Here is a 20,540-nt window from a genome sequence, read left to right as displayed (position 1 = left end):
AGGGGATCTCTGACCACTCAGCGCTCATAATTTCCCTGTGCCTGGGCCCTCATCCCTCCTCCAAGGTAGGGCAGATACACACCGGCTGGTTACAGGAGGAGGTGGTGACGGCTTCCTTGCTAGAAGCCCATAACTGTTTCTGGGAACATTATAGGTCACACCCTGACATATTGGTGCAATGGGATGCATATAAAGCTCACGTTCGAGGAGCCTTTGTGGTGGAGGTGGCTGGTCAGAGACGAGCGTATGCAATTAGAGAGAGGGCATTGCAGGTTGAGATTGGGGTATTGGAGGCGGAGGTGGTGAGGGACCCGTCCCCTGCTGTTGAACGTGAATGGTTGAAGGCCCAGAGAGCTCTCATGATCCTTCAGAAGGAGAGGGTTCAGAAGCGATTGGTGGATAGGGAGGCGGCCATATTTGAATTTGGGGATAAGAATGGTAGATTGTTGTTGTATCTGGCTAGAGAGAGTAGGCCAGTAGCTGCTATTCCATGTATTAGAGGGGTTAATGGGGGTACTTGAAACTGACCCGGCTGCCACTAATAAAGTGTTTCGGGACTTTTATAGCGACCTCTATACCTTCCATTTACCAGCTATTCCTGAAGGCCTAGTTTCTTTTCTGAGGAATCTGCCCCTTACGCCCTTGACTGTGGCCCAGGCAGACGCTCTTGATGAAGAGATCTCTGTGGCTATTGCTTCCCTGCAGCCGGGAAAGACCCCTGGGTTAGATGGCATGATTGAGGACTGGTACAGGATAAATGAGGAGAGGCTGATTCCTATTTTACATAACCTCTTTCATGCGGTCTTGGAGACTGGGACACTCCCTGACTCAATGAGGGAAGCCCTGATTGTGGTCCTTCCCAAGCCGGGCAAGGATTTTTATAGACCGATTTCCCTCATTAATGTTGATATTAAACTGTTGGCTAAAGTGTTGGCTAATCATCTTGGTTAGGTTATAGCCGCTGTCATTCATCCTGACCAGGCGGGCTTTATGCCGGGGAGAGCTACAGATATTATTGTCCAGAGATTACATCTAAATATAGCTGCAGCGGACGGGGAGGCCTCCGGGGGGTAAGTGGTTAGCTTATAAAGCCTTTGATTCCGTGGAATGGCTGTATCTGAGGGGTGTTTTGGGAGTCCTTAGGTTCGTCCCCCGGTTCCAGGCGTGGGTGAGGCTGTTGTATGATAGCCCTAGGGCCCGGGTGAGAACAAATCTGGAGGTTTATGAGTCCTTTAGGTGGGGTAGGGGAGCGAAGCAGGGTTGTCCTCTGTCTCCTTTTCTGTTTGCCCTAGCGGTAGAGCCCCTAGCTGCGGCCATCCAAGCATCCACTGTTATTCATGGAGTCTGTAGTGGTTCCTTGGAGGAAGAAGTGTCTATGTATGCGGATGACACGTTGGTTTATTTGGCAGATGTTCAGGGTTCCCTTGGGGCCTCCATTTTATCTGACTTTGGTTATTTCTCAGGCCTCAGGTTTAATTGAGGAAAGTCTTCCTTGATGGCCCTGTCTAGGATGGCGGACCCTGTACCGCCTCTTCCCCATGGGCTGCAAGTTGTCACTCAGTTCAGATACTTGGGAGTAGAGGTTTCTCCCTGTGAGTATGTACGGTTAAATTTGGCACCGGTGTCGTCGTCGGTGACTGATAAATTGCAGGCTTGGTCTTCCTTACCCCTCTCTCTGGCTGGCAGGATTAATATTTTTTAAGATGATTTACTTATCTAAGTTTCTGTATCTCTTTCATATTTCTCTGGTGATTCCCCCTAAAAAGTTTTTCAACCCCTTAAGGACCAGACCCATTTTGGCCTTAAAGGGGTACTCCACCCCTAGACATCTTATCCCCTATCCAAAGGATAGGGGATAAGATGTCTGATCGCGGGCGTCCCGCCGCTGGGGACCCCTGCAGTATAGCATCCGGAAGCGCTGAAGGGTCTGGGTCACGACCACGGGAACAGAAGTCCGTGACATAATGACTCCGCCCCCGTGTGACGTCACGCCCCGTCCCCTCAATGCAAGTCTATGGGAGGGGCGTGCATAGACTTGCGTTGAGGGGACGGGGCGTGACGCCGTTCACTGTACGGGATAATTAACAATATATTTAAATAGTTCAAACTTTAATGCACGTGGCGATACCAGATATGTGTATTCATTTTTTTTTAACGCTTTTTTGGGGGTAAAATGGGAAAAACTGACGTTTTACTTTTTTATTGGGGAGGGGATTTTTCAAATTTTTTCACACTGTTTATGTCCCCATAGGGGACTATTCATAGCAATCATTTCATTGCTAATACTGTTCAGTGCTATGTATAGGACATAGCACTGATCAGTATTATCGGTGATCTTCTGCTCTGGTCTGCTCGATCTTGGACCAGAGCAGAAGACCCGGGAGATGGCCGGAGCCATGCTGGATTATCAGATGAGCGCAGCAGTGCTGCGGGCGATCCGATCTTCCATTCAAAGTACCGCACTGCCGCGGATGCCGTGATCTGTATTGATCACGGCATCTGAGGGGTTAATGGCGGACATCCGAGAGATCGCTGATGTCCGCCATTGCCGGCGGGTCCCTGGCTGCTGATAGCAGCCTTGACCTGCCGCGCATGACATTTACGTCCATTGTGGTTAAGGGATTAAAAGGCTGAGTGGCGTTTTGAGTTTCTGGAGCGATCATGGAGTCAAGTTCGCCATGCATCTGTTTGGGGAGTTTTCCTCCTTCCCCTCCTTCCAGGAGATGTGTGACCGCTTTCATCTCCCTTGGAGTGCCCAGTTTCGGTCCTTTCAGCTGAGACATGCAGTGATGGCGCAATTTGGCTCTCTTGATGTGACCCAGCCTTTTCTGATGTGGAGCTGCTTCTGGGTGCCAAAGACCTCGCTAAGCCTCTGACTCGGGCATATGCTTTGCTGCAATTGGTGGGTCCTGATCCGTTTGGGTTGGCTTTTGTGAAGTAGGTAGAGGTTATCCCTGAAGATAATTGGCGAGAAGTCACTAAGACATTTTACTCTACGCAATGCGGATGTGGGTTCTCTTCTACATGCAATGTGGAGTTGCCCTTGTGTGGAACCCTTCTGGAGAGAGGTGATTCAGTTTATGGCTGATCACTTTGACTTCCCCTATGTGTTTTCCCCTGTTGTTTGTCTATTGGGTGTTATTAATGATCTGGCCACAGGCTCCCATAGGCACCTTTTTATTAGGTTCTTATTGTTTTGTGCTAGGAAAGTAGTGATAATGGCCTGGAAGAATACCTCTCCTCCCCCTATAACAAGATGGTTCAATTTGGTTAATAAATATTTACTGTTATATAGGACGCTGTACACTTGTCGTAAATGCCCCAAGAAATTTGATAGGGTCTGGCTGTTCATAGGTGAGTTGGTGGTCCCCCCTGAGAGGGTCGATTCTCCAGGATAGTCTGGTTGTCTAGGTTTGGGCGTGGGAATTGGAGGAGTTCTCCAGGAGTGTGATCATTTTTATGTTTGTCACGCTCCTGCTGTCTCTTCTCCACACAACAGCTCACACTGAGGTCTGCACTCCACACACACTGAACTCTCTACTTAATCTACACACTCTATTCTGGATAACTTCCCCCCCCTTATACTATATATGGCCTAGCTAGGGGGCCTCCCATTGGGCAACCAGAGTCACATGGGTACTCTGCATGATGCCTCCTAACAGATAGCCTGTACATTTCTTAAAGGTACATTGCAAAACAACAAAAATTAACAGGCAAAGATCATAACATCGCCTGAGCAGCAGGGCCTATGGTGGCATCTGAAGCAATGTTTACGTGATAGGACGCACTCCGGTACTGGGATACCACACACATTTAATACCTCCATGGGAAAAGCTGAACAGCCCCATAGATTGACATTAGCACTGTATTATGATACACAAAATATGAATGTAATATAGATGCAGCATACACTTGGAAACACATATGCAGTTTTTCATGTATTTTTTTTTTTACTTCTTCTCAATCCATTTCTGTACCAAATACAGTTATTTAGATCAAATTAACAGCACTTTGTTCTCATCCATATGAAGTACTACTATTGTTCTGATATGAAAGTGCAAATGTGAACCTCTGGGTTGTCCGAAATACAGATTATAGACAAACTAAAAAAATGCATGTAAATCTAGATTTATTTGGCTAAGTTTCCACTTGTTTATTTTTTGGGAAAACCGCTAATTCTGCCGCATGGCGTTTTTTCGGCCAAAAAATGCTGTGGCCAGATGTTAGCTGTAAATCAATGAGAAATCGCTAAGTTCTTTTTCCACTTTGCGTTTTTCAGTTTGGCGTCTTTTTAATCCTTTTGGCGGTTTTCCCCCCTTTTTTTTTAGCGTTTTTCAGCTCCTTGGCGGTCTTGCAAAGTTGCAGATGAGCCTATGGCATTTTTTTCCCTGAAATCATGGCGTTTTTCTCCCATAGAGGTCTATGGGAGTAAAAAAAATGGCAAGAAAAACCACATGTGGGTTTTAACTTTTGCAGGAGTTTTTTTTTTTTTTTTATTCTTTTTCCAAAAAAAGTGATGGAGATACCTTTTTTAATAAAATTTAATAGGGTACCATTAAAAAAAATATTAAAAAAGATACTGTAGTGATGGAAAAAATTGTATTTAACAAAATCTCTCTTTATTATAACAACATTTTTTATTAATTTTTAAACAGGGATCAATTTATGTGGGCAGGCAGGGCAATAAAAATGTAGCCAACAATAATAAAAATGAAGTGTGTGTTTGTTTTTCACGTACCTGTACTAATTGACAGATCGCCCGTGTCACTTCTGACACCCATTGCGATCCTTCTGTATAATATATAGATACGGCGGCCGCTCTTCTATGGTCCCCTGCGCTGCCGTATATATACACCTATTCATATTTCCCGCAGAGAGCTGTGATTGGCTAGATGGTTCCAGCCAATCACAACTCTTTGTGGGAATTATGAATAGGTGTATATATACGTCAGTGCAGAGGACAGAGAAGAGCAGCCGGCCACATCTATAAATTATACAGGAGGATCACAGCAGACACTCGCTGCGATCTGTCTATTAATGCAGGTACTACAGCTCCCAGTATGGAGCAGAGTGTGCTCCATGTTGGGAGTAGTAGTCCTGCAGTTAAGGACAGATCACAGCAGGTGTCACTCCTGACACCCGCTGCTATCATCCTTCATCCCTGAGATGCGGAGTGGCTTTCTCCTGCGCTCGCATTTCTGCTCTGTACTCCGGCTGGCTTGCATCTCACCATCATATTTCCCGTTGAGAACGGGGATTGATTGCCACCATCCGGCCAATCCCCACTCTGGGCGGAACATATGAATGAGTGATGTGAATTTCTATTCACATCACTGGCTGGCCCGCGCTTTATAGAGCCGCTCCACATCTCTGCTATATTATGGATGATCGCATCGGCTGTCAGGAGTAACACCCGGGGCAATCTATTAGTACAGGAACTATTATTCCCATTATGGAACAATGTGATCGATGCGGGGAGTAGTAGTACTAACTAAAAAATGTAGAAAAAAAAGTGAAAACACACACACTACATTTTTATTATTGCCCGACCTGCCCACATAAATTGATCCCTGTTTAAAAAGTAATTAACATTTCGTTATAAAAAAATATAAATTTTGACAAATAAATTTTTTTTCCATCACTACTGCATCCTTTATTTATTTATTTTTTGGTACCCAACAAATTTTGAAAAAAACGCCTAAGGGGCCAAAAATGCAATTTCCACTCAAATGCAAAAACACCAGAAAAAATGTGAGATGTAAGAAATTGCACTGGTGTTTTTTCTGGCATTTTGTCACACAAATAAACACAGGAGAAAAAAAACTCGTGGAAACTTAGCCTTGGAGATATTTATCAAGCACTGGAAGACAATTTAAACATTTCTCAGAGATGGCTCAGCATTGAAACCAAGAGCCTGTGTCACTGAGCGTTACACCCTTCTTCCTCCTGTAACAGAGCAGCACTCTGTGAGACTGGGATTTCCCAGCAATATGTAGAAATCAGTGCAGCTTCCTCCCCCTCTATAGTATGGGCTGTGCCTTTCTGCTACTCCACACAAAGCAAAACACTGACACAATGTGTAGCTGCTGCCACAGAGACATGGGACACATCCGGGCAAAACTCTGCACCTGACACTGGTCTGCAGGTAAGTGAAATGTTACTATATTGTTATCAATGTGAAGGGAGACCTGGATCTGTCCTCTATACGTACAGTGTCTCAGTATTTTGTGTAGGTGGCAGATCATGTCAACACATCTCGCATAGTTTACATCACAAGATTTGAGTCTTCGCATGACTCTAGTGAGCCTCCTGTTCCTGCACAACATCCACTTCATTTAGGAGAGATAGCTCTGTTCTCAGTAGACTCTGTTCTCAGTAGAGACTCTGTTCTCAGTAGACTTTGTTCTCAGTAGAGACTCTGTTCTCAGTAGACTCTGTTCTCAGTAGACTCTGTTCTCAGTAGACTCTGTTCTCAGTAGAGACTCTGTTCTCAGTAGACTTTGTTCTCAGTAGAGACTCTGTTCTCAGTAGAGACTCTGTTCTCAGTAGACTCTGTTCTCAACTAGACTCTGTTTTCAGTAGACTCTGTTCTCAGTAGAGACTGTTCTCAGTAGACTCTGTTCTCAGTAGACTCTGTTCTCAGTAGAGACTCTGTTCTCAGTAGACTCTGTTCTCAGTAGACTCTGTTCTCAGTAGAGACTCTGTTCTCAGTAGACTCTGTTCTCAGTAGAGACTCTGTTCTCAGTAGACTCTGTTCTCAGTAGAGACTCTGTTCTCAGTTCCCTGTTCTGGAGATGGCAGGGATTCCCAGCAGTCTGACCCCCTATGATCAGATAGTTATCCCCTATCCTGAGGATTTCATCCTGTCCTAAAGGATCCCTCTCCCCCTCACAAAGTAGATAAAAATAAATAAACTATGTGCACCAGTATGAAAAGAATGCTGAATTAAAACTGGTGTATAATAGTTCAGAAAAAAGTTCTTGTTTTGAGCACAGAACTGCAATATAGTGAGGACTTTCACAAGACCAGAAGACTGTACAGACTTGAGAAGTAGGAACTGTCGCACTCACCATTGCTGAGAAACTTCTTCTTTATTTACATAGACATACAGCGGGGTATACAAGTGCAGAGAGAACCAGTTATAAGAAGTAAAAGTGATAGCAGCAGATTTTAGCTTCTGTGCCTTGTTAAAAGACCAGAAAATGTTACTGCATGCAGGAACATTAACAATTTGTAACATTATTTTATTTAATTGTCTATTTTCTCTATAGGACCCTGCAGTAAATATAACTGGATATACTGAAATAATCCTGACCATTTACTAACTAGACTTGTATCTCCATGGGATTGGAGACTTGTACTGCATGTGTACTTTACAAGGTAAGGCACCTAAAATACATTATTATTCCTTTGCTTTTGGCTGAACGTTTGTTACAAGTTGTTTTTTTTTATTGTACATTTTTGTTTAAAGGGAACTAATCAGCAGATTTGAGCATATATAACACTTGATTTATATATACTAAAATATTTATCCTCACCATCCCTGGGGGACTTTTTTGCCCCCAAAGATGTGGAAGATATGAAGTTATAAATTCCCCCTCCCCGGCCGCCCCATAATAGTCCCCTGGGTGGGGACTTAAACTTACTCAGTCCCGTCGCTGTAGCCGTGGTCCCGCCTCCTTTCAACACCCACATGGGGCTTATGGGCCATATGGGGCTCGTTTTTTTTTTTTGTTTTTTTTTGCAACCAATAGTTTTTTGTAATGAGATCTTTCGTTTTACCATAACATCTATGGTTCAACTAAAAAATATTGTTTCTGGGGCGAAAAAAAAGGACCTTTTTGCCCCCCCCCCCCACCCCAAAAAAAAGGTCAATTTTTTTTAAAATTTCTCCCCAGGAATAATATTTTTACACAGTGCACTTTTACGCTGTAAAAATGACATGTTATCTTTATTTTGTAGGTCAGAGTTTCCCAACCAGTGTGCCTCCAGCTTTTGCAAAACTAGAACTCCCTGCATGCCCAGACAGCCTGGGGGTTGTAGTTCTGCAAATACTGGAGGCACACTGGTTGGGAAACAATGCTGTAGGTGAATATGATTACAACAATACCCACTTTATATAGGTTTTGTTTCATTTTTTCCAGCAAATAAGTATGCTTGAAATTTCCCTATTCTGACCCCTACAACTTTCTTATTTTTCTGTATATGGGGCTTTATAAGCCCCTCATAGCCCCTCAGACTCTTGACAAGGCCGCAGCAATGGTGAAATGTAGAGGTGGGCTGAGGTGTGCAGTAGCATTATATCCCCACACATCCAATGTAGACTACTAGCCCTCTGTTGCTCAATATACAGCTACAGTTCTCACTTTTACCAAATGTGTCAGTGCAATAGGGGATTTTAGTGCTCTGTGTTTTTAAAGGAAATCTGTCATCAGAATCACCTGCACTAAACCTGTTACACAGGCTTGTAGTGCGGGTGATCCTGATTAAAACGCTTCTCACCTGGTTAAAAATGGTTCAGCGGTTCTTCAGATATCTATATTTTTAGTTTTCTGTTATTCCCTGGCTTGGGACTCAGTGGGAGGTGTTATCATCTGGGACTCGGCCACACGTCATTCTAGCTGGGCGGAGCTGCAGCCCGGCTCATGAATATTCATGAACTTATCCTCCTGGTCTAATTCTTCTTTCTCGGTCTGTTTGTGAATAAATACACCCTCCGTCCCTCCCTTCCTCCCACCCCCAGCTTTTCACTTATGCAGCCCGTCTTCTTACTTGTATAGGGCCGCAGCTTGAGTGAAGCCAGGGGGGGGGGGGGGGGGGAGAACGCCGCTTCTGGGTGTACGGAACGCGGCGCATGCACGGCCCTCCACACCAGACCAAGAAAGAAGAATTAGACCAGGAGGATAAGTTCATGAATATTCATGAGCCGGGTGGCAGCTCCGCCCAGCTAGAATGACATGTGGCCGAGTCCCAGATGATAACACCTCCCACTGAGTCCCAAGCCAGGGAATAACAGAAAACTAAAAATATAGATATCTTAAGAACCGCTGAACCATTTTTAACCAGGTAACAGGTTTAGTGCGGGTGTTTCTGATGACAGATTTCCTTTAAATGTGTGTCCCTTTTCAATAAAGAGAATATATATTGTACCCTTATAGACAGTTAGAAAAATAGGGTTCCATCTAGTTGGTTTATTTGTAAGAATTGGGGCTGTATAAGGACTCGCTTTTTTTCGCTGTCGTCGTTTAGTTTATACCAGTACCGTCTATGTTTTGATGGAACTTTTTGATCACCTTTTTTGATATAGGATGTGACTAAAAATCAGTAAGTCTGGCATTTGTTATCTTTTTAAATGTTTACGTCATTCACCATGTGGGATCATAAACTTTACATTTTAGTAGTTCAGACAGCTGTGTCTGCATGCTGCGATACAAAATATGTTTATTTTTTGGTTTACATTTTTTTATTTGTAAAATGAGAAAAGATGGGTTATTAAAAAAAAATAATAATAATATATTTTTGTATAAAACATTTCTATTTTATTTAACCCCTTATCCCCTTAAGGACCACGGGTTTTTCCGTTTTTGCACTTTCGTTTTTTCCTCCTCACCTTTTAAAAATCATAACCCTTTCAATTTTGCACCTAAAAATCCATATGATGACTTATTTTTTGCGCCACCAATTCTACTTTGCAGTGACATCAGTCATTTTACCCAAAAATCTACGGCGAAACGGAAAAAAAAATCATTGTGCGACAAAATAGAAGAAAAAACGCCATTTTGTAACTTTTGGGGGCTTCCGTTTCTACGCAGTAAATTTTTTGGTAAAAATGACACCTTATCTTTATTCTGTTGAAACGGTTAAAATGATACCCTACTTATATAGGTTTGATTTTGTCGCACTTCTGTAAAAAATCATAACTACATGCAGAAAAATGTATACGTTTAAAATTGTCATCTTCTGACCCCTATAACTTTTTTATTTTTCCGTGTATGGGCCGGTATGAGGGCTCATTTTTTGCGCCGTGATCTGTAGTTTTTAGCGGTACCATTTTTGTATTGATCGGACTTGTTGATCACTTTTTATTCATTTTTTCATGATATAAAAAGTGACCAAAAATACACTATTTTGGACTTTGGAATTTTTTTTTGCGCGCACGCCATTGACCGTGCGGTTTAATTAATTATATATTTTTATAATTCGGACATTTCCGCACGCGACGATACCACATATGTTTATTTTTATTTTTATTTACACTGGGTTTTTTTTTAAATGGGAAAAGGGGGATGATTCAAACTTTTATTAGGGAAGGTGTTAAATGATCTTTTTTCACTTTTTTTTTCACTTTTTTTTTGCAGTGTTATAGCTCCCATAGGGGGCTATAACACTGCACACACTGATCTTTTTCATTGATCACTAGTTTCTCATAGGAAACCAGTGATCGATGATTCTGCCGCTTGACTGCTCATGCCTGGATCTCAGGCACTGAGCAGTCATTCGACGATCGGACACCAGGAGGCAAGGTAGGAGACCCTCCTCGTGTCTATCAGCTGTTCGGGATGCCGCGATTTCGCCGCAGCGATCCTGAACAGCTCCGTGAGCTAACCGGCATGGTTTCACTTTCACTTTAGACGCAGCGTTCAACTTTGAACGCCGCGTCTAAAGGGTTAATAGCGCGTGGCACCGCGATCACTGTCGCGCGCTATTAGTCACGTCGTGGCCCCGCGTTATAGTAAGGGAAAGGACTCAGGACGTACCAGTACGTTCTTGGTCCTTAAGGGGTTAATACTTTTAAAATCTCCATGGGGGACTATTAAAAGCAATCATTTGATTGCTTCTACTGTACAATGCTATGCCATAGCATAGCATTGTACAGTGATATTGGCACTCTACTAGTTCAGTCTGTCTGAGGAAGACTGTATAAGAAGAGAGACAATCAGAAGCATAAAGTTAAGGAAAAATCCATTCGGCCGCTATTTTAACTCATTGGACCCCCGCCATTGACTATAGGGGTATTATGAGATCCCCAAAGCCCTTGACAACTGTCACTTAAAGGGTTATTCCAGGAAAAAACTATTTTTTTTTATATATCAACTGGCTACAGAAAGTTAAACAGATTTGTAAATTACTTCTATTAAAAAACCTTAATCCTTCCAATAATTATCAGCTGCTGAAGTTGAGTTGTTATTTTCTGTCTGGCAACTCTCTGCTGACATCTCTGCTTGTCTCGGGAACTGCACAGAGTAGAAGAGGTTTGCTATGGGGATTTCTATAGACGGCATTCAGTTATCGGCTATCAGCCCGATAGCCGATAACTTATACCGATATTTTAGTATAAGTTATCGGCTATTTCTCCCCCCTCCCCCCCTCAGAATCCACTGCAGATTATTGATTTAAAGCGGGCGCTTTAAAGCAATGAACTGCAGGGGCTTTAGTGGGGCCAGAGACCACCGCCACTGCCGCCCGCTTCTCTCCCCCTGCCTGTCCTGGGGTTCTCCCTAGTCCAACCACCACTGATGCCGCTGCCCCTGCCCCATTGCCTCCCCCATCCCCGGTTTTATAATTACCTGTTCCCGGGGTCCGCGCTACTTCTCACTGGGCGCAATAATGGTGATGTCGCATTGAGGACGTCACTCGTCATTGCGCAGAGCGCAGGACGTCACAGGAGCCAGAAGTAGGGTGGGCCCCGGGAACAGGTAATTATGAAACCGGGGATGGGGGAAGCAATGGGGCAGCGTCGGTGTCGGCATCAGAGGCAGCGGTGAAGATCATCACTAATCTTCGCTGCTTGCCTTTGGCTGTCTGGACATGCTGGGAGTTGTAGTTTTGCAACATCTGGATGGCTACAGTTTGGAGACCACTGTGCAGTGGTCTCCAATCTGTGCTCTTCCAGATGTTGCAAAACTACAACTCTCAGCATGCCCAGCCAGGCATGCTGGGAGTTGTAGTTCTGTAACATGTGGCCCTTCAGATGTTGCCAAACTACAACTCCCAGCATGCCTAGGCAGTCTGGGCATGTTTGGAGTTGAAGTTTTGCAATATCTGGAGGGACACAGTTTCGGCTGTCTTGGCATGCTGGGAGTTGTAGTTTTGCAACAACTGGAGGCACACTGTCTGGGAAACATTATCTGTTTTCTAACTCAGTGTTTCCCAACCCGTGTGCCTCCAGCTGTTGCAAAACTATAACTCCCAGACCATGCATGTTGGGAGTTTTAGTTTTGCAACAGTTGGAGGCACATGGGTTGGGAAACACTGAGTTATGTAACAAACTCTGTGTTTTGCAACCAGTGTGGCTCCAGCTGTTGCATAACTACAACCCCCAGCATGCATGGACAGCCAAAGGGCATGCTGGAAGTTATAGTAGTGTGCCTCCAGCTGTTGCATAACTACAAGTCCCAGCATGCCCTTCTGTCACAGCATGCTGACAATTGTAGTTTTGCAACAGCTAGAGGTTTGCCCGGCTATACGCTGACAAGTACTTGCCAGTACATGGCCAGTATTTGTCAGTGCTTTCGCATACCAACGCTCAAACCGTGGCGTACCCCTATGGGTACGTGTACCACGGGTTGAGAACCCAGGCCTCTGGTTGTTGGTCTGACTCTTTTTTAGAAAAGGTGTACGTTAGACAACTTTTCACACTTAAGGAGAGCTGCGCCTTATTAATCAGTATACTGCACATTATTGATGAATAAGGCGCACGCTAGTCAAAGTATAGACAAAAATAAATTGTGGAAATTTGATCTAACATAGACATTTCTTGATAAATCTCCCCCAAAGAATTTCAGTATAAGGACTTTGCACATAGCAAACCTTTTATGGGGGCACAATGGGTACCCATGGTTCTATATTATAGAGCTACAGACACTCTGTTCCACTATATGCTTCCTAATGCCTTATTGGTAGAACTGTTAGATCTCAGAATCTGATCTGAATCTGAAAATGTACAGATGTCTAATGATTCATAGTTTAAAGGGGTTATCAGGAATCGAAAAACAGACCTATTTTCTTTCAAAGACTGCTCCCTGTCTGTCTCCACTTTTTGTGTGGTATTACAACTTGGCTCCATTCACTTTAATAGAATTGAGCTGCAGAACCACACCCAACCTGGAGAAAGACAGGGAGCAGTCTTTGAAAGAAATTATCTATGTTTTTCGATTCCTGGATAACCCCGTTAATATGTTTGCTCATATATCTGTGACTAGAAAGGTGCTAATAATTGAAATTATTTTTCTATTATCTTTAGTATTTCCAAATCCAAAATGGTGCATTACCTACTGAATTTCTGCTTGATCTTCTCGTTGGTGAAGACAACATTTTCAAGAGATGAAGCCGACTGTCACTGTGACTATATGGACTTCTGTGACTGCTCTTCAATACATTTACATTCTATTCCTTCCATGCTGCCAAGATATATAAAGGGTTTGGACTTATCTAACAATCTAATTCAGACTATATCAGATGATGAGCTGAAGCCATATGAAAACCTCAGAGTACTTCGGCTATATCACAACGAAATTCATACTATCAGCAATAATGCTTTTCAAACGCTAAGGAACCTTGAGGAATTGGATCTCTCAAATAATAACTTATCCAACTTGACACCCACTTGGTTTGCCGGTTTGCCCAAGCTGACACATCTGAACTTGCTGGGTAATCACTACACATCACTTGGTAAAACGCCTATGTTCTCCTCTTTGCATTCACTGCGGAATTTAAGAATTGGTAATTCAGACTTTGTGGCCCTTGATGAAAAAGACTTTGATGGTGTGCTGAGCTTGGACGAACTCTACTTAAATATGTCACACCTCATAAGTTATACAAAAGGCGCTATACAATCTATACAGCATACAGGGCATGTTACTGTTGCTGTAAATTTAACTTTACTGCCAGAAATAATAAGTGATCTTACACATTCGGCTACCTGGTTAGAAATTAGGGACACATCGTTCTACAAAAAAGAGGATTCAGAAGCCTTGGTGCTGCTTAATGATACAACAGTGAAAACGTTAATGTATAAAGACTGTTTATTGACTGATCTTAGTACAGCAAGGCTAGTCGAAATTGTACATACCTACAAAAATGTTACCACTCTTGCCTTAGAGGACAGCGAGCTTTTGGGAACAGGAAAAGGTCTTCCTCATCTGAAAGATGAGAACTCCTCAATATCAACAATTATTATTAAGAACCTGTACATTCCTAATTTTTATCTCTTTACAGACTTCCATTTTATCTATCAGATGGTGCGTTCAATTAAAAGTGTCACTTGCATAAACAGCAAAGTTTTTTTAATGCCATGTAATTTTTCCCGATCCTTTAAGAAGATGGAATACCTTGATCTGAGTGAGAACGTGCTCACTGACTTGTTTTTGGGAAGCTCGGCCTGTTATTTTGAAGGCTATGGAGCTTGGCCTTCCCTGCAAACCTTAAATATCAGCAAAAATCTCTTAACTTCATTAACCAAGGTTTCGAATGCACTTGCAACGATTACAACATTGACATATATTGATGTAAGTCATAATATGTTCGATGACACCACTGGGTCATCCTGCAGATGGCCCAAGAATCTGGCATACTTAAATATTTCAAATTGTAAGTTAAAACTAATTGACAATTGCCTTCCAGTCACCTTGGAGGTTTTGGATGTAAGTGGAAATCATCTGGAAGAATTTGCTTCTTATTTACCAAGTTTGAAGGAACTCTATATGTCAGATAATCGATTGGCCATGTTACCCGTAAGAGCTTATCTGCCAAGCCTAACATTACTGGTAATGAGGAAAAACAGACTCAATGACTTTTTCACATCAGATTTAAGACACTTCCCAAATATGACTTCATTGGATGGAAGTGACAACAATTATTTCTGCTCCTGTCAGTTTGTGGATTTTGCTAAGCACCATAGCAAAATTCTCCTAGGTTGGCCGGAAAATTATATTTGTGATTCTCCTTCTTCAGTACGAGGAAATCAGATTAAACATGCACATCTTCCTATATTAATGTGCCATAAAACATTAGTTGTTACATTGTCCTGCATTGTTTCATTATTAGTTATAGCCATTGTTGTGTGGCTTTGCCACTGCCTTCATTGTATATGGTATGCAAACATGACCTGGGCCTGGTTAAAAGCCAAAAGGAAGCCTTTAAAAGTAACAGAAAGAGAGATTTCTTTTGATGCATTCATATCTTACAGTGAACGAGACTCTGAATGGGTTGAGAATATGATGGTACCACAGCTAGAAAATGGAAATCCCCCACTCAGAGTATGTTTTCATAAGCGAGATTTTGTGCCTGGCAAATGGATAATCGATAATATCATTGATGCCATGGACAGAAGCTACAAAACCCTGTTTATCTTGTCAGAGCATTTTGTTCAAAGTGAGTGGTGCAAATATGAGCTAGAGTTCTCTCACTTTCGTCTTTTTGATGAAAACAATGATACTGCCATTTTGGTTCTACTGGAACCCATTGAGAAGTCAACCATTCCAAAAAGATTCTGTAAACTGAGGAAACTCATGAACACAAAAACCTACATTGAGTGGCCAACAGAAGAAGAACAACAACATGTATTCTGGGATAATCTAAAAGCAGCAGTGCAGCCAGAGGAGCAACCTGAGGAATATCCAGAGACATGACCAACTCCTTAAAGGGGTACTCCGCTGCTCAGCATTTGGAACAAACTCTTCCGAATGCTGGAGCTGACGATGGGAGCTCGTGATGTCATAGCTGTTGCCCCCTCATGATATCACACCCCACCCCCTCAATGCAAGTCTATGGGAGGGGGCGCGACGGCTATGACGTCATGAGCTCCCGATGTCGGCTCCAGCGTAGAAAAATGACAAGTTATCTGTACTCACCATGTAAAGGAGAAGAGAAATATATATTTTGTTTAAAGTTAGTTTTGATAGGAAATGTCTTGTACATGAAACACTTCCAAGAACACGATTAAAAACACGATTGTGTCATACTGGGTGTCTATCTAGTTCAGCCGGAGAAGGGAAAAGATGTGGCAGAATGCTAAAGGGGTGGATAAAAGGGAAGAAAAATAAAATTTCTTTCTGACCCAGCTGGTGATAAGAATTCACATTTACTATTAGCGAATAAAAGTATTGACTTTACTTGTGTGTATTATAGACAAAATGTGTAATATGTGAACATTTATAAATTCTGTGATGATTTCACTGTGTAACAACAAAAATGAATGTAATATAATTTGCTGATGTACTAACACTATAGGCAAAGCTGTATGTGCCACTACCACCCAATGGCAAGGTTTTTTTTTGTTTAATAACTTTAATGCAACTGCTGTTTCAGCTGCACTAGAACTTTAGGGGGGGAAATTGTCCCCCTTGATCTAGCAGATAATGACCCATGCAGGATTGCCCGTTACTAAGAAGTATCTATGCCATGGAACAAGACAGACAGTAATGTGTATCATATACTGTACTGGGTGGGGATTCCACAGCTTGTACCGGAGCAGCTCATGTACCTGAGAGGACAGTACACTAGGTCCCATACTGTACACTAAGTCCTGGGAAGCCTCTACAGACCACTATATTGGGCCAGGAGGAAAAGATGGATTGGGAATTCCCTTAATCAAAGATGCAAAGTAGAACTGTAGCATTGTCTATAGGTGACAGCAGTGGGTGCTGATGGACACCTATACATTATATGACACCTGGTCACAACCTACGTAATACTAAGCAGGGTGACCTAGGTGATGAGGTATAACAGAGCATCAGAAAAAAAGGTATTTGGTTCAGCACACATATTCCATAAAATATTCAATCTTTGTTTCTTTAATGGAGTGACATAGGGTGATAGGACACATAGAGGATGACAAGAAGTGTAGGGTAAAACAGGCGAGCAATAGGGTCATTGGGATGACAGGGTGATGGAGGGTGGCATTGGCTGAGAGGGTATAATATATAGTGACCTATCATGGGGAGGGTGGCAGAGGAAAGTGATGGAGCAGAACCAGCTGCCAAAACCATTGGACCTGGGTACTGCACTGCAAATACGCAGCAATTCTGCTATGTTTGGACAGAGCATTGAGTGAATCCACACAGGTCAACATTTTGTAGACTTTACTTGTAGACGTGCAGATACAGCATTGTCATTCTGTTATGGATTTGATTTAGATTTCCCCACCTTCAAGACATGGATGAGAAATCTATGGAGAATCTGCACCTCAATCCACTTCTGACAAGATCCACATGGGTAGCTCCTAATTGTTGAGTCAATGAAAACTGCATGAAAATCCTAATAAAGATCTCAGCAGAGAAAGCCACTAGGATTCATCCTACATGTTGGGAACATGGGATTGTCAGAGCATTATATGTTAATCAGATTAAAACTATCATTTGTCATATATAGTGTATGCAGTGATCCCTCAACTTACAATGGCCTCAACATACAATATTTTCATCATATAATGGTCTTTTCTTGACATTGTAACTTGAAACCAGACTCAACATACAATGCTACAGACAGTCCAGATCTGTGAAACGTGTCAATGGCTGAAAGAACTGACCAATCAGAATGGACATTGACTGATAAAACACCTGTATTACTGAAGTGCATGCACTGACTGGCTGTCTGGTAGCGCCCCCTACAGTACAGGGAGGTATTACATTTTCTGTATTACTCTTTACCTGTGTCAGGGTTAGCTGCTCCTTTGGACACCAGGCGAGGATGGCTTCATTTTACTTTTTTAGGACTTTGCGTGTACTGTACAGGACCCTGAAGAAGTTCCTGTCCTCTACATACACAGTGATTTACAGCTCCCAGCAGCTTTTGCTTATGTTTATATGTAAGGACTTACTTTATCTGTATTAGCTATCTACTTATTTTTCTTTAATAGTGTTGAGCGGCATAGGCCATATTCGAATTCGCGAATATTCGCGAATATATGGACGAATATTCGTCATATATTCGCGAATATTCGCATATTCGAAAAATTGGCATTTTATTTTCGCATATGTAAAAATTCGCGTATGCGAAAAGTTATATATGCGAAAATTAGCACATGCGAAAATTAGCATATGCAAATTTTCGTATATGCGAAAATTCGCACACCAGTCTCACACAGTAGTATTAGAGCCTTCTTTACACCACACAAGCTGGAAGCAGAGAGGGATGATCACTGTGATGTGTACTGTGAAAAAAAAAAAAAAACGAATATTCGTAATTACGAATATATAGTGCTATATTCGCGAATATTCGCGAATATGCGATATTCGCGAATAAAATTCGCATTGCGAATATTTATGAGCAACACTATTCTTTAATCCTCACTTTTTCCTATTTTTGGATGACATTTTGGTGGCTTCAGAACCAATTACCAGATTTCCATAGAGTTATCAACATACATGTCTCAACATACAATGGTTTCAACATACAATGGTCATCCTCAAACCAATTAATATTTTAACTTGAGGGACCACTGAATATATATTTATATTGTGTGTGACACACCCCTCCCTAAGCAGTGGATTTCAGAATGAGTGAGCATCAGAACAGAGGGATTAGTGAGCCAAATAGCTAGACATAAAAAAGATACAGTATGTAAAGCATCTGCATGACATAGTGAGTAACATATATAAGCATTATTTTTTTTCTGTGATATGACATGTACACTTTAAAGCACATGGAGACATGATTAGAAGACTTTGGCTTTGCTAGAATCTCTGATAATGTTTAATATCTCTTTGTTAAGTCAGACATTGATTTACAGGGTAGGTGTAGTAGGCAGAGAATTGAGTAAGTGTGGACTACTGGGTTAAGGATACTCAGCTGGCTGGTGGTAAGTTCATGACGCCAGAAGTGTGGTATTCACAGGTATGTGTGGTGAGGATGGTGGTGGTAGTCCTGCAGACACAGTTCACTTACCACAACTCCAACTGAAGCAGTCAGCGGTATCCAAGTTTCCAATTAAATGGCAGGGTCATAATACAGAGGTGACAGTTCAGTTAATGGAGACAAGGTTACCGTAATCTGGTTACACAGGTGCAGATCAAACTTAGTGGAAAGCCACAGTTGCAGTTTACTGGAATTTGTGGAACTTGTAGTACTAGTGCATACAATCTAGACAGACTTTACACTGAATGGTGACACCTACGATTTATTGGGTGTAAGCCTTGATGCCGCTTCTTGAGAGCATTAGATAGAGGGGCCCAAGGCACAAGTCTGTCATAAAGATGGATACCCACACCCTGATCCAATTTGTTAAAGGGCCCATCAGATGTATGCTATTGTCCCTAAAGAGCCTCTTGATGACTTGACTTTACCTTGGCGGCGGGATTCGTGTGAAAGAAGTCCAGCTACTCTGGAACAAGTGGACAACAATTGACGCCTACTTTCATTGGGTATTCGAACAGGAGACTGCAGCTGGCGGTGTTTCTTTACCTTTGGCTAAAGCCAGACTGAACTAACTAAACTGGACCCCTCCCTGTCCAAGGAGACTAGGGTAGAGGCAGGGCTGAGGATTGAGGACTGCTACCATGGCTATTCACTAGTTCTTAAAGTGGAAAACAATTAACTCTTACACAGCAGTTAAAGGAACAGGAGCAGAAAATGCTGAAAAACACAATAATTTAGACATTTTTTTTATCTCAGAAGAAACTAAAACTCAGATTAGGATGTAAGACAGGCACCTCGGGGGTAACAACCACCCAAAAAGAGCTCGGGTAGTAAAGGTGTTCCTGGTCTGGGACACCACATAGGTACTCATGGTTGGCACTAGAGAGACTTTAGATTTCCCGTAGCAGAAATTTTGTGCTGATTAATTTCATTCATTTCTTTGTAGAAGATAGTACTCCGTTTTCATGGTATGGTTCAAATCCCCCAATGCCCTTCACACAGCTATAATGTTAAAAAATAAAATGAGCTGATAGGCACAACTAGGGGATCCAGGTTGGGGAGTGACTCTACAGAAAAATGGAATACTTGACGTCTGGTTTTTCTAAGGATTACAGTTGGTCACTGGTGGCTCCACACCCTGTGATCGGTTTATAGAGTAACTTTTCTAACAATGTATCTCCAGCATCAGAAGGTAATTTTGACTGGATTTCCCCTTTTTATAATGTTTTATAATGCTACAGGCACATTCAGTGTTTAGCAACCATGCAAACAAGAGTTCCTATGTTTATATATGGTATGACGCAACCTGTTCTAATCCGGATAAATATAATTTGCACTTATGTGTGTTATCTTGTTATTTAAATTAAAGAAAGGATTAAATTATAATGCTCATCTGTATTCAATAACTTGTCAGAATCTACACAGGTGGGGCTTGCTTGGGAATGGCACTTCATATGCTTTATGGGTTTGGAAATCTAAACTTGGCTTTATTTATTCCAATATAAACAGTGGCAGGCATGTTGTTCAGACAGGTTCCAGCAAATCACACATGCAAAAAAAATCCTGTCCCTCTGGGCTGTAACTAAACATAAGCAGGTTTCCTCACCTGTGCATAAACAACATCCAAATGATCAGACTTCCCATTCTATGCTCATGTGTTTTTCTTGCTTCTCGGACCCAGTCTG

The 20,540-nt window shown here is 42.2% G+C and overlaps 1 protein-coding gene across 3 annotated transcripts in view; it reads left to right on the top strand.

Moving 5' to 3' along the window:
- The window catches only part of TLR2 (toll like receptor 2), a 30,528-nt gene extending 10,316 nt beyond the window's left edge, over positions 1 to 20,212 (top strand). Inside the window, exons 1-3 of one of the 3 annotated variants that reach the window (XM_056562456.1) lie at positions 5,951 to 6,145; positions 7,272 to 7,380; positions 13,244 to 20,212. In XM_056562456.1, the coding sequence (XP_056418431.1) occupies positions 13,260 to 15,629 (2,370 nt within the window). In that variant the 5' untranslated portion in view covers positions 5,951 to 6,145; positions 7,272 to 7,380; positions 13,244 to 13,259 and the 3' untranslated portion in view covers positions 15,630 to 20,212. Of the gene's footprint in view, positions 1 to 5,950; positions 6,146 to 6,947; positions 7,051 to 7,271; positions 7,381 to 13,243 lie in introns of those variants that run through there. The other 2 variants (XM_056562467.1, XM_056562474.1) reach the window with 2 other exon arrangements.
- Positions 20,213 to 20,540: the final 328 nt, after the last annotated feature.

Source organism: Hyla sarda, chromosome 1, assembly GCF_029499605.1.
Source record: "Hyla sarda isolate aHylSar1 chromosome 1, aHylSar1.hap1, whole genome shotgun sequence".
NCBI classification, from domain to species: Eukaryota; Metazoa; Chordata; class Amphibia; order Anura; family Hylidae; genus Hyla; species Hyla sarda.
This window is presented reverse-complemented; position numbering and strand designations above follow the sequence as displayed.